The 13,830-nt window shown below is 39.0% G+C and overlaps 1 protein-coding gene across 1 annotated transcript; it reads left to right on the top strand.

Annotated features, from left to right (window-relative positions):
• Positions 1-533: 533 nt before the first annotated feature.
• LOC111814861 (putative ankyrin repeat domain-containing protein 20A5) lies at positions 534-10,736 on the top strand (the record flags this gene model as incomplete). The annotated part of the gene is made up of 4 exons (XM_023708764.1): positions 534-796; positions 5,722-5,836; positions 5,994-6,167; positions 10,630-10,736. Coding segments are annotated over exons 1-4 (605 nt in total), but the record flags the coding sequence as incomplete, so codon positions are not given.
• Positions 10,737-13,830: the final 3,094 nt, after the last annotated feature.

Raw genomic sequence — 13,830 nt, 5'->3', positions numbered from 1 at the left:
TAGTAGTGGAAAAAATACAAATTGTTCAAATAGAAAAAAAAAAAAACAACACAATTTCCAGAAAAAATATTATAATTTTGAGAATATTAATAAAATGTGCCCAAATGTGTAAGAACAGATCAAAATGTAACATTTTCAAAATGTATCCATTTTCCATCAGTATGCACTTGTGTATGTTGTTTAGTCAGTGAAAATGAGCAGGCTCTGCACAGGGCGCCACCGGGAAGCCCTGACCGCTCCTGACCATCTCCCAGGAGCGACCTCCACTGTCCTCAGCCCTCTGCCCTGAGCCCGCGGCCTGCACAGCCCGGAAGCACGGCTGCTGAGCCAATCGTATCCTCAAGGCTGGAGCACAGCTCCTGGAGCCCGCGCAGACTCTCCTGGATGCACAAGCCTGGGTGGGCGGGCCTGGTGCGCATGCGCGGCTAAGCTGAGGCGCATGCACAGCTAAGCTGAGGCTCATGCGCAGGTCAGGTTAAGCTCATGCAAGTTTGAGCAGCCCAGTGGTTGAGACTCAAAGGCGATCAGCTCATCTTCAAAGGCGGTAAAAAGTCGAGAGCAGGAAGAGCCTGGGTACAGCTTCTGCCATGAAGAAGTGGTTTTGCCTCGGCAGTAGGTGCCAGGCTCCATCCAGCCCCGCGGATCCCCGGAGGAGCAGCAGGGGTGCGTGGCCCCACGTTTACAGCAGGGCGAGGCGCAAGTTCCACAAGGCTGCGAGCGAGGGCGACGTGGCCAGAGTGGAGGGTCTTCTCCTCCTCGGGAAGAGTGAACTCAATGAAGGCGACAGGAAGCGCAGGTAATGGAGCTGCGGGGAAGGTGTGGGAGCAGGGGTGGGTCCAGGGCTCATGGGGCGTGGGATGGGTGAGGGGGGCGGCGATGGAGTGGGAGGGGGAGAAGGGGGCCTGGGAGGGGGAGGGAGAGCTCCCTTCCTCCAGGGAGGTGGACCTGGACTTGGGCTATGCCGGGGGCTCATGAGCAGCAGAATAAAACCTAAACTTTAGATTTGCAGTCGACTTTTATTTCCTGTTTACAGATCACTTTTCTTGACTGACATGATTTAACTAGTGTAACAAATGTGTCTGTCATATTTTAATTCTTAGTATAACATTAAGAGAACTGTTAAATATACTGTTTAAAAGAGCATAGTAGCGAACATTTCCGACAATGTACAATTTTACTCTGCTAAGATACAGTATTCATTTTCTATCTATTCACTCATGTATGTTGTTCAGTAAAGAGCCTTCCGAGGAAACTTGGATGGGAAGATGGCTCTGTGTTCATGAGGAGAAAGGTCCATTAGTTTCAAAATGTGAGCTTCTGTTCATCAGTTTTATGGAAATGTCACGTAATGAGTTCCATGAATTCTCTTTTGCTGTTGTGTCACTGAGGCAATGAAGTGAAGACCAGCCTTCCTAGGGATCAAAATAAATTTTTTAGCCAGTTGTTTACTAAAACCCTGAAAGACACATAAATGCATGTAGCTTAATAGAAAATCCAGAAACATTGAAATACCTCTGAGAATTTAGAACTTGATACTGGTGACCTCCATTTTAGTTGAAAAATTGCAATCAGCCATAAGTGAAGTGCCTGTCAGCTGTCTGGAAAAAGTCCCAGCTAGAATTTTATGTCACAAAGTTCCTGAAGGAGTGTACATTCAAATAGAAAAAATGATTCAAAGTAAGAAAAGTACCAAAAGAAAACATAAATGCCTATCTGTGCCTTCCTCAGAATGACCTCAAAAGCAAACATTCTTACTTGGCACTGGGGGTTGCCCCTAGGTCCTGGTTCATGCTGAACCCACTACCACGGAGCCACTCTTATTTCCTCACCTGAATTCCAAAGGTTGACTATCAAAAGAAAAATTAAATTCTCCTTTTTATAAATATTTAGTACAGGTTCTAGAGGGTCTCAAGACACAGATTGGACCCATAGTGATCCTCCTGTTTTCAGCCTCCCAAGTGCTGGGATTACAGGCGAGTGCCACCATGCCCAGTCTCAGTAGCCATCTCAGCAGGCCCTGGGGGTGTGGTCTCCCTGGCAAGCTGGGGCTCAAACCAGGTCCCTGTGCTTAGGCAGGCACTTTAGTCCACATAGCTATCTGGCCAGCCTAAATTCCTCCTTATATTAAAAAATAGTAATGAAATGAAAGACAGTATACTCCCAAAACATTTGCAACATACACTGGATGAAAAATGTATGTTTATGTTAGAATTCTTTGGAATTATCAAAGAAAAAATACTGAATGTTAATTTATTTTGATGCTCAGGACCACAGCCTGTGAGCCTCGAATCCTGGACTGTACCACTGAGCTATATTGACCTCTAAATTGGGTATTTGGCAGCTCTACAAGTGCCCTATGAACATAAAAAGAAATAGTGTCTCTAGTAAGGGAGACTTAATTTTAAAAAGGAATATGATGCTTTCCAGCTATAAAGTTTATGAAGATAAAGAGCAATTCATATGCCCTCTTAACATTTAAGTTGGCTTATGATATTTTTCCAACAGTGAATTTGATACAAGTACTGTAACCTCATTTTAAAAAAGGACTTCTGCACCCATCAATTCTATGATACTATAGCTGGACAGATAGCCAGATAGCTTAGTGGACTAAAACACCTGCTTAGGTAGAGTGCAACATCTGGGGTGCGATTGTGCCCGGCCCTGGCTTGCTGTTCCTGCCCTGCCCCTGGGGTGTGCTGAGAAGGCAATTGAGGCTGGGTATGGTGAGGCAGACCTGTAGTCTCAGTGCTTGGGAGCCTGAAAACAGGAAAATCAGTACGAGTCCAATCTGTAGGGTGTGACCCTATAGACCTTGTAGACTCTTTACTAGAGTAAAAAAAAAAAAAATCCATGATACATCCTTTTAGGATTTGAGACATGTGTAATTGGGTGTTCTTCAGCATTGCTTAAAATAGCCATCTGTTAAAGTGAGTCCATAGAAGAAATTATATCAGTTACATTCAGAGGGTGGAATAGTATAGAACCGTTGAAACTGGCATAGACATCGATATATGTTGACATGCAAACATGCACTTTGATGTATCAAGTGAGAAAATTGTCAGTTTGATTTTGCATACTCACAAACAGACTGCAGTCTTGTCTTGGCTAACAGATGTGCACAAAATCTGTCAAATTTCATTATTTCCAGGCTTCTCGGAAAGTCAAATTTTCTGTTCCTTTTCTTTAATATGTAGTTCATTCTATTTCTATTATTTAAGTGATTTTCAGTATCTTTTATTCATACTTAGTTTTATTGAAAGAAACTATATTCAGTGTTAATCCCATATTTTGACATTTGTCGTGTCTTGCTTTTTGGACTAGCTTTTGATTAGTTTTGGCTCTAGCTCTCTGTGCCCTTCTTTGCTTTTTCTTATTTGAGTTTTCTACAGTGAATATGTACAAAGTTGTAGCAAAAGTTTACTGTTAATAAAATAGTCCCAGAGAAGAATGGTAGTATTAGTCCAACAAAGATAATTTTCATTTTTTCTTTGTGTGTGTATTGGTATTTTTGCCAACTCTTAGCTTCTTCAACATTAAAGGAATTATCTATGCTTATAGATTTTAGTTATGTGTACGTATAATTATATACGCCTTATTATGTATAGGTTTACATGTGTACAACTACAGATCATTTCAGGTACATTCTTACAGAAGTAAAAGACAGCAAATAGAAATGATTATTATTGCTGCAGAGATATTGCTTTCCTTTTTACTCCCAACAGTACTTATCCATTCTTTCAATGGAAACATTCTTTCAATGTTTCTTTGACAAAGATAACCTGAATACCTAGGATGTATTCTCCTGTCGGGATCCCTTCTTTTTTAAATTGTCATGCATACCTGTTCAGTCTAGTTAGCTGAGAGGTTTAAAATTGAAGAAGGAACTCAAATGTCATTTGAAGCTTTTCCTATTACTTTTCAAATAGAAACATGTTCTGAAGGTAGGAAATTGTAAGAAAATCATTACCTGCTCTTTTCAGTATGTGTAATAGTACTCAATGCTGATATTAAGTATGAGCAATATTTGATTTCTGTGCATCCTGTAAATCTAAGTTCTGGACAAATGGGCCATTTCTACCCATTTGAATGCTGGGTTTTATTCAGCCTAAAATGAAAATCAAACTGAGGGCTGTTCTTTTTCTCTTTTGTCTTGTTTTATTCCTATTCTGCACTCATTACTAGTAGTTTTTCAGTATCAACCATATGCCTACAGCTGCCATAGAACTGTTGCATATATTTTTTAAAAATTTATGTGTGTGTGTGTGTGTGTGTGTGTGTGTGGCCAGCTCAGCCCACCAGGGGGCGAAGATGGCTGGCATGTGGTGCTGGGGGATTGAACCGTGGTCCCTGTGCTTTGCTAAGCTTGTTCTAAATAGGTGCTTTAGACCACTGAGCCATCTCACCAGCCCCCCATTGCATACATTATACTTCACTTCATGTAAGGCGCCGTGGATTGTGTGATGACTCCATATGAAGAAAACTTCTTCTTCTTCTTCTTCTTCTTCTTTTTTTTTTTTGGCAGAACTGGTGATTGAACTCAGGCCCTTGCGCTTGCCAGGGAAGTGCTTATTCCACTGAGCCATCTCCCCGGCCCCAACTTCTTACAAGCCCCTCTGTGGGATTTTTGTGTAGAGATACAGGACAATGAGGTCTCCCCCCCCCCCGAAGCAGCTTTATTTATGCTGGCACAAACTCAGCAGGTTTGTGTCCAACGTGCCATGGCTGCACCCTTTCATACAATTTTTGTGTGTTTGTATCCATTTCATGGGCATGCACAAGCATTTTACAAACTGGTTGGGCATACATAAACACTCTGCAGTCCGGGTGGGTATGATTTCTGTTATAGAGTTATATCATTGCTACACTGAACGCACGGAGATTCATATTGCTTCACTGTAAAGTTTCCCTCCCAGCATGTTAGGAGGGCCCCCAGCACATCACCAGTTACAGTTATATCTGTAGTCTTGTGACGTATTTGTGCTTTTCAGTGAGAAATGCTAAAGTGAAAGAAAAAATTCTTAAGAATTACTGAAGTAATCCATCCTGCACAAGTGGGTGCATTTGAATTATTTTATATAAAATGAATTGAAATATTGTGTTTGTTATGCAGTAATAGTTATAATTATAGTACCTAACAATGATTGAGCTGTTATTTGTGGTAGCAGTTGTACTAAATACTTTTCATGGATTCTTATTCAACCATCACAGTGGTATCCTATGAGAAAATTGCTTTCAATCCTCATTTTAAGATAAGAGTATTGGGCCAGGGAGATAGCTCAGTGGCATAAGTGCCTGCCTGGCAAGTGTAAGGTAGGCACATACACACATACACACACATACACACACACACACACCACAATAAATAAAGGTGAGACTACTGAGGTACAGAAAGGCTAAGTACTAGTTACAAACTAAGAACTTAAAATTGAATTAAACCCAAATAGAGCTAAATCTGGGTTTGCATTCCAGTAGGCTGCATTAGGCTGGAAGGCACCTCAGAGGAGAGTCTTGCTTACTATGTGCAAGACACTGGCTTCCTTCCCCTATTCAATATACACAAATCCCCCAGGTGCTCTTTCATTAATTTGTGAATAGGAAGAGCTAGTAAGTATTCTGTAGTTTAGAAGAAAATTAAATACTTGTTCTGAAAGCTATTTCATGTTCATAATTATATAAATAATTGCACATTTTAAAACTTTCTAATTTTTATGACTGCCACAGGACCGCTCTCCATTTTGCCTCTGCATGTGGTCAGGCAGAAGTGGTGACTCTCCTGGTAGAGAAGAAATGTAATATCAATGCATGTGACAGTGACAGTAACATCACACTGATTAAGGTAGATAGCAGCCAATTTCAGTATGAGGTAAATTGTATTTAAATGCTGAAAATAAAAGTGAATCGATGTAATTCAGATAAAACTACTTAGTGAGGTGGGGAACTTTGTTTTGAGTTCCTTCAGGTGACTGACAGTGTCTCTCCTGTGACACCTGCAGGCTGTGCAGTGCAACCAGGAGCACTGTGCGGCCATTCTCCTGGAGCACGGTGCAGACCCGAACATTGCAAATGCCAGGGGCAATACTGCTCTCCATTATGCCGTCTACAGTGAGACCACAGCCATAGCAGCGAGGCTTCTTTCACACAGCGCAGACACTGAGGCGAAAAGCAAGGTATATTCAATTTTTTATAAAATATTGAAGCATATTCATGTTACCAGTGACATATAGGTAGGGCCAGTTTTCTGTATTTCAAAAGTCAAGTGTTGCATGAATAGAAATATACTATTTTGAGTTGTTAGTTGTTGAAAGATTTCTCTTCAAATGTTGATAGTTTTAAATACTAGAGGATATGGGTTTCTTTTATGCATTTATAGCAAGTCTTTTGGAAAGAGTGAATTTTTAAAGCATAAATCTTTCTTCTTTCTTATTTCTTTCCCAAAGTTATGCTGTTTCTTCTTTCTCAATTAGTGTAAAACAGCACAGGAAGAAAACTTTGCATTAGAAATAGGTGTTACTTTAAAATGTAAATAACAATATGCACAAGTATTTCAGAAGTCCGATCATATTGTTTAGTGAAGCTTTGTACTGCTTCTAATTTTATACAACTTTTTTGGTGCAGTACCAGGTGTTGAACTCAGGACCCTGTGCTTGCCAGGCAAGCACTTATTCTTCTGAGATATCTCACAGGCTCTATAAAACAATTTTTCATTCTCTTTAAAAAATAAAAAATGTAAAAAACAAGAGCAACAATGAAGGGGAAATCTTGCTGCTGTTGACAGATTATAAAAGTAATTCGTTGTTCAGCGATTTCACTTACATGGAAAAAGAAGAAAGGAATAGTGGATAGAAATCACACAGGCCAATGGAGGTTGGTTGGCTGCTCATTTCAGAAGCAGTTTTTCTGGTTTATGTATATAGCCAGCATACTCTTGTATTGGGGGAATCAAAGTTATTTTTTGCTTTTGATACTAAAAATTCAACACAGGGCCTTTACACAAAGCTACATCCCCAGTTCTTATATTATCCTAAATTTTGAGATAGAGTCTCACTTAGTTGCCTAGTCTGGATTTGAACTTGCAGTCTTCTTGCCTCAGCCTGCCATAGTGCAAGGATCACAGACTATACCTGGCTTGGGTATACAAGTTCTTAATTAGGAGAAAAGGCTGTATGGTTGCAAACCTGCAATTTTAGGAGAACTCTGAAGAAGCCAGGTGGGCACTGGCTGAATGGTGATTAGGTGGAGAGCAAGGGGGATGAACAAGTTATTAACAGACATCCTGTCCTTCTGGGGTAGAAGCAGCAAATAAGATAAGAGTCTAAATTCTGTTTTCAAACCTATAATGTTGGGCTGGGAACCAGGAGATAAGTAGCTTATATAATGACTTCAGTTCTATTTTGAATTTCCCATTCCCCATTCTGCCCCTAGCCGAAAGGATTAAAAGGAGCTTTCATGAAGAGACTATCTCTTGCTTTCCCTGCTTTGGCCAACTCCTGAGAGAGTGAGGAGAACTGGCTGAGTGTATGAGAGATGCAACTGAAGTGGTCTTCTGGTTCTCTAGCTCTTACCCAGAATTGTACATCTCAGTGGCCTGGGGAATCTTTGAAAATGTACAAGTTGCCACTCTCTGCTGGTTTGCTAATTTGTCAATCTATTAAGGCCTGACATAGAAAATTAAAAATATTTCCTTAATATTCTAGGATAGCTCAGAACCATTTAAAGGATGAATATGTTTAATGGAGGAGTTCCTAATTCTCAGAAACTTAAGGAACCTTTAAACAAGCTTTTGTCTAATTTCTCCTTGCCAACAATACTAGCCCAACTTTCATTTGTCTTTCTGTACACTGTCAGGGAGAAGTTAAAAGGTATCATTTGTGATATGTGTTGCTGTGCAGAATACCACCACTTTCCCTCCAATCTTCAATGTTCCACCGCCACTGAGAAGCTCTAGAAATTCCCTACTCTTGAGGATGACTCTTTAAGATGTCTATGTCTGTTTATTATCATTGATGGCATGAGGTCAAGAAATGTTGTGTCTTGCCGGACTTTAAATAAAACCAACCATGAGCCAGTTTGTAGTTGAAGGCATGTGATAGACTCTCTCATATAGAGTTTAACAGGCCCTGGCAGAAATCCATCTGATTAGTAAGGATATACATGGGAATGCTTTTTGAAATTTTTATTTTTGTGTGTGGTACTGTCGATTGAACCTTGGGCCTTCCTACTGAGCTACATGTCCAGTACCTAGCACTCCTCAGGCCCTTTTTTAAAATTTTTGTCAGAGACTCTTTAAACTGCCTAGACAGCACTTAAGCTTGGATCCTTCTGCCTGACCTGAAAGACTTATAATGTTACAGGTTCTACGCCACCATGTCCAGCTGGGAGTTCTCTTCATAGTTTAGTTTCAGCAGTCCTATGAAACTATTTAATAATCAGAAAGAATTGCATAAAAGTGCAGGATAGGTTTAAGTGTTGGAGGAACTATTGAAATAGGTATAAATGAGACTTTCTCATTTCATTGGGAGATTTCCCTTTTTTGGTAGAACATCATGTGAAAGAAGTAGCTCATGTGCAAACACTTGCTTTGTATACAACCATTTGGACGCATGTGCACAGCAAAGATATAGGCAACAGTGTGAGGAATAAAAGTGGCTCTTAGCTATATTCAGTTTGCCTCCATAGATTGAATCCACATTCAAATTTCAGGACTCTCCCACAGAATTTAAAGTTGGAGATGCTCTGAAGGAAGGGAATGTAGTGTCTTTAGAGCTGAGTGGCTGTTAGGGTGTGCACCCTGGATATGCAGCGCGTATGTTTTCTCCAGTTTGTGATTGCCCCACCTCTCTTTCTCCTGCCCACTACTGAACCTCTATGAGTCTTCAGCTTCTAAATTATGGTAAATTTTAATAGAGTCAGGAGTTTCAAGATATTTTATATGATTTATAAGAATGTAATCTATATTTTATTGTTAATTCTTAGAAATAGAATTGGATTTAGAATTTGTTGTTTTAAAGTTTTCCTTTGTACTGTAGATAATCATGTTCCTGTTGAAATGTCTACAAGTCTTATTGTTAATGTGATTACACCTGAATAACTGATGCAGTGGTACCAACAAGGTTCCATCTTCCTCTTCAGCCCTGTGCTTTAAAAGTACAAGTGAATTAGTGTCACTTATTATGAGAAATTTGATCCATATTGAGCACTCTTGCAATTTATTCATTATTATAACATCAATATTCAGCCTTATTAAAATTTATTCGTTATGATAGATTCCTTATTGAGCAGTATTATCTTTATCAATAAGGCATATTTTGCCACTGATTTATATTTTGCCTAAAATTAAGAAATAATTGTATTTATTCAAGTGGAACCAGAATAAGAACTTATTAAAAATGGTAGATATACTTGTGGGTCGCAGGCTTACGTTACAAGTGTGAATCAGTGTTTTGTAGTGAGCTTTCTACCAGCTAAAATAATATTTTCATCTAACAGTCGGACAAAACCCCCAAGGCAATTTAGTACTAAGCAGTCACAGTTAAGCTGGAACTTGTCTCACAACTGAGTGTCCATTTCCTGAGGACTCCTTGGAAGCAGGACTGATTGACAGTCGTGTTTGGATGCTGACACATAAGTAGAATCCAGCAAGTCACCTCCATAACCTGGAAGAAATTTCCATGTTAGAATGCTCTCAACACTGCATCCCTGAAATTCTTAATTTTTCAGGTAGTGATATTTGTTAGAAAAAGTATTAGATGGGAATAGAGCAAAGTTGAAGATTTTGGTACTGGATAAATAACATATAGTTTCATATTTTCTTGATGATTGTTCCAACTGTTGAGATACAGAACTTGTAAATAATCCTTTGGTATGATTTCTCCAATAGGTAATTCTTGAATCTATTGAGACAGAACTTGTGGAAATATTATTTCTTGGAATGTAGACTGAGAATCCTTGCCTTAGAGATGATAATTTAGCTCATTAATTCAATAAAAATGCATAACTATTTTGTAAATGTATTAGGTACATGGTCTCACTATGCAGCTGGGACTCAGTGATCCTCCCATCTCAGCCTCCCCAGCCCGGGGATTATAGGCATGTGCCACCACACCAGGTTTCACTGGGAGAGTGCAGTGCACAAGGGGGCAGGGTTGGTGCAGCATGTGGTGCCAGGGATCAAACCCTGGTCTCAGTGCTTTTGCCTAAGTAGGCGCTTGGACCACTGAACTGTCTCTCTGGCCCTATTATTTAACTTTTACCACTGTGCATTAGGGTGTGGTGCTACTGAAATCAAAGAGATGGCCCCTGCCCTCAAGTTGCTTTTGATTTAGGTGGGAGATGTTGCAGAACTTCAAAGTACCCTGATAAATGCTGTAGTGGAAAGATCCTTGGAATCTGTGAATGAAGCAGGTTTTGACACTGAGTCCATGTAGCAAATTTGGGCAGAAAGCGTGTGCTGCAGAGGGGAGAGTGCACAGGCAGGACGCATGGAAGGGGGTGCTGTGAGTGTGAAGGAAGAGATGGATGTGTATTCATTTTCTATGTTAGGTTAGAGTCAAAGGGTGTTTTGCAAGGTTTTCAGTTCACTTGAGAAACAGGCAGTTGTGTGGCTTCTAAATTGTTTCTGCTTGTTCACAGGATGGCCTCTCGCCACTTTCACTTACTCTGAAGGAAAACAGACAGGAAGTGGCAGAATTATTTCAAAAAGCTAAAAGAAATACTGAAGAAATGGATAAGCCAGGAAGGTATAGTTGTTCACTCATTTTTCCTACACAAGACTCTAGTAGTGTTCTAGAGTAGTATGATGAAGTCAATTAATACAGCCAAAGAATCAGTAGGAAGAAAGCTGACTTACAGTTACCGGGATATAATGAAAAATAGTCCTCTGCCTGTGAAATAGCTGGCAATTTTTTTCTCCCATTGTGAAGGTTGTCTCTCCACTTTGTTGGTCACTTCCTTGCAGTACAAAGGTTTTTAATCTGATAGGACACATTTGTTGATTTTTTTTCTGTCTTTAGCACAGCTTCTACAGGGTCGCACTAAATAGATTGGACTTGTAGTGATTCTCTTGCTTTAAGCCTTTCAAGTGCTGGGATTCCAGGTGGGCACCACCACACCAGTCTCAGTTGTCTTCAGGGGGCCCTGTGGGTTGGGCTGGCACTGTTTTCCAGGGATTGAACCCCAGCTGCGGTACTCTGCCTAAGCGGGTGCTTTACTCCACTGAGCTATCAGGGCTACCTACCTTTTTTTGATTCTTGATATTACTTCTTGTGTCACTGGAGTTTTGTTTAGAGAGTACTTGCCTATGCCTGTGTCTTCAAGTATTACCTAATTTATCTTCAAGCAGATTGTTTCTGTTTTAACATTTAGATCTTTGACCCATCTGGATTTTAGTTTAGTATGTGGTGAGATGTATGGATCTAGACTCAGTCTTCTACATGTAGATATCTGAGTTTTTGTAGCACCATTTTTTAAAGATTATCTTTTCTCCCGTGTATATTTTTGGTTTTAAATCGAAGATCATGTATCGCTCACTGCCTGGACTTTTTTTTATCTCTTCTTTTTGTTCCACTGATGAACATGCCTGTTTTCGTGCCAGTACCATGTGGTTTTAATGAGTGCAACTTGAGTCTGGGATTATGTTGCCACCTACTTTGCTTTGGAATCCCTGGCTTGCTTTTGTTTTCCTGGATAATTTCTATTTCCATATAATTTTTGGATTGTTTCTTCATCACTGTGAAAAAAGAGTTTGATATTTTGCTTGGTATTGCATAAAATCTGTATCAATTTTGAAAATAAGTCATTTTGGTAGCATTAATTTTGCCTATCCAGAAACAGGGAATATATTTCCATTTCCTAATGTTTTCTATATGATTTTTTCAGAGCAATATAATTTTCATCGTAGAGGTCTCTTCTTTCCTTTCTTCAGAAAGTTATATTTTCACTGTAGAAGTTTTTGCTTTCTTAGCTTAACACTTAAGAATTTAATTTTGTATGCTATTGTGAATAGTATTATCTTCCTTATTGTTTTTTCAGTGGGTTCTTTATTAGGATATAGTAATGCTTTTGGTTATAACATATTGATTTTGTACCCCTCTAGAGTGCTAAATTTGCTTATGAATTCCTGGAGCATTTTGGTGGAGGTATTTGGGTCTTGTAAGTGGAGTATTATGCCAACTACAAATAGTGATACTTGTCTCTGTCCTTTCCCATTTATATACCACTTTTTCTTACCTGATTTTCTAGCTAATATTTCAGTGACAGTACTGAACAGAAGTAGTGATAAATAACTTCCTTGACTTGTTCCTGATTTTAGAGAGAAGGCTTTCCATATTTCCCCATTTAATATGTTATTAGCAGTAGGAGGGTCATAAATGGCTTTAGGCATGTTGAGGTAAAGACCTTCTATTCCTGTTTTCTTCAGGGATTTTAGGATGAATGAATGTTGGATTTTGTCACAGGGTTTTTCTGCATCTATTGAGATGATTTTGGTCCTTGCTTCTGTTTCTGTGATGAATTACTCTTCTTGATTTGTGTTTATTGGACCATCATTGCATCCATGGCATGAAACCTGCCTGATCAGGGTGTGTGATCGTTTTTTCTGATTTGTTTCATTCAGTTTGCTTGTATCTTGCTAAGTTTTCCATCTGTGTTCTCTAGAGAAACTGGCTGATCATTTTCTTTTTTTTGGTTGTATCCTTGTCTGGTTTTGGGATCAGGTTGTTAGCTTCCAAAAATGATTTTTCTGAAGTATCCCTTTCAATTTTCCTAAGACATTTGAATGTGAAAGCATCAATTCCTGGGCTTTTCTCAGTTGGTATTGTTTAAAGTAAATATGTAATTTCTTTCCCTGCTGCTGGATGATTCAGGAATTCTCTATCTTTTTGGATCCACTTTGGTCATTGAGGTATATCTATGAATCCCTCCAGTATATTCCCTGAGCTCTCCAAATAGTTTATCACATGCTGTCTTGATGTAATAGCTAATAATTACCTGGAGATTTAAGCAATGGCTGTTGTGATTTCACCTGTTTTATTTATTTATTTTTGGTACCAAGGATTTAACTGAGGACCTTGCACTTGCCATGCAGGCACTTATTCTACTGAGCCATCTCCCCGGCAGCTAACCTTTTTCAATCCTAACTGAATTATTTTGTATGTTTCTTTGCTTTTTGGTAAAATTGACTAAGTATTTTGTTTATTCTTTCAAAGTTCTTGAATTTATTTATTCTTTGTATTGTTTCTTTGGTTTTCATTTCATTAATTTCTGCTTTGATTGTTATAGCTCTGAGTTTCTGATGTTCTTGTTTTTCTACAGATGCATCATTAGGTTATTTATTTGGGCTCATTGTAATTTCCTGATGAGAATGTTCATTGTACACTTCCCTCATAGTACTGCTTGCTTTGTATCTCATAAATTTTAGTATGCTGAACTTGAATTATCAGTAAATTCAAGGAACTATATCTCCCTTAATTTCTTCCGTGACCCACTAATTAATCAAAGTGTGTTGCTTAATTTCCATATGTTTGCACAATTTCTGTGGTATCCAATTTGCAATTGATGTCTAGCTTCTTTTCCTTATGAGTTAATAATATGCATGGTATAATTTCTATTCATTTGCATTTACTTAAGCATCATGTTTCTTAGCCTGTGTGTTGTCTATCTTAGAGAAAGTATTATGGAGGACTACAAAGACTGTGTGTTCTGTTATTGTTTCATAGACTACTGTATTCAGTAAGTTTCCACTTTACAAAAAATGAAGTTACAAACTGTCAGATATACAAATGAGTGTCACATTACAGACATTTGAAGATGCAGACACATCACATATGTGACTCA

The sequence above is a fragment of the Octodon degus genome, unplaced genomic scaffold (genome assembly GCF_000260255.1).
Source record: "Octodon degus isolate 3935 unplaced genomic scaffold, OctDeg1.0 scaffold00728, whole genome shotgun sequence".
NCBI classification, from domain to species: Eukaryota; Metazoa; Chordata; class Mammalia; order Rodentia; family Octodontidae; genus Octodon; species Octodon degus.
The sequence above is the reverse complement of the archived record's forward strand: the minus strand, read 5'-3'. Positions and strand labels throughout refer to the sequence as shown.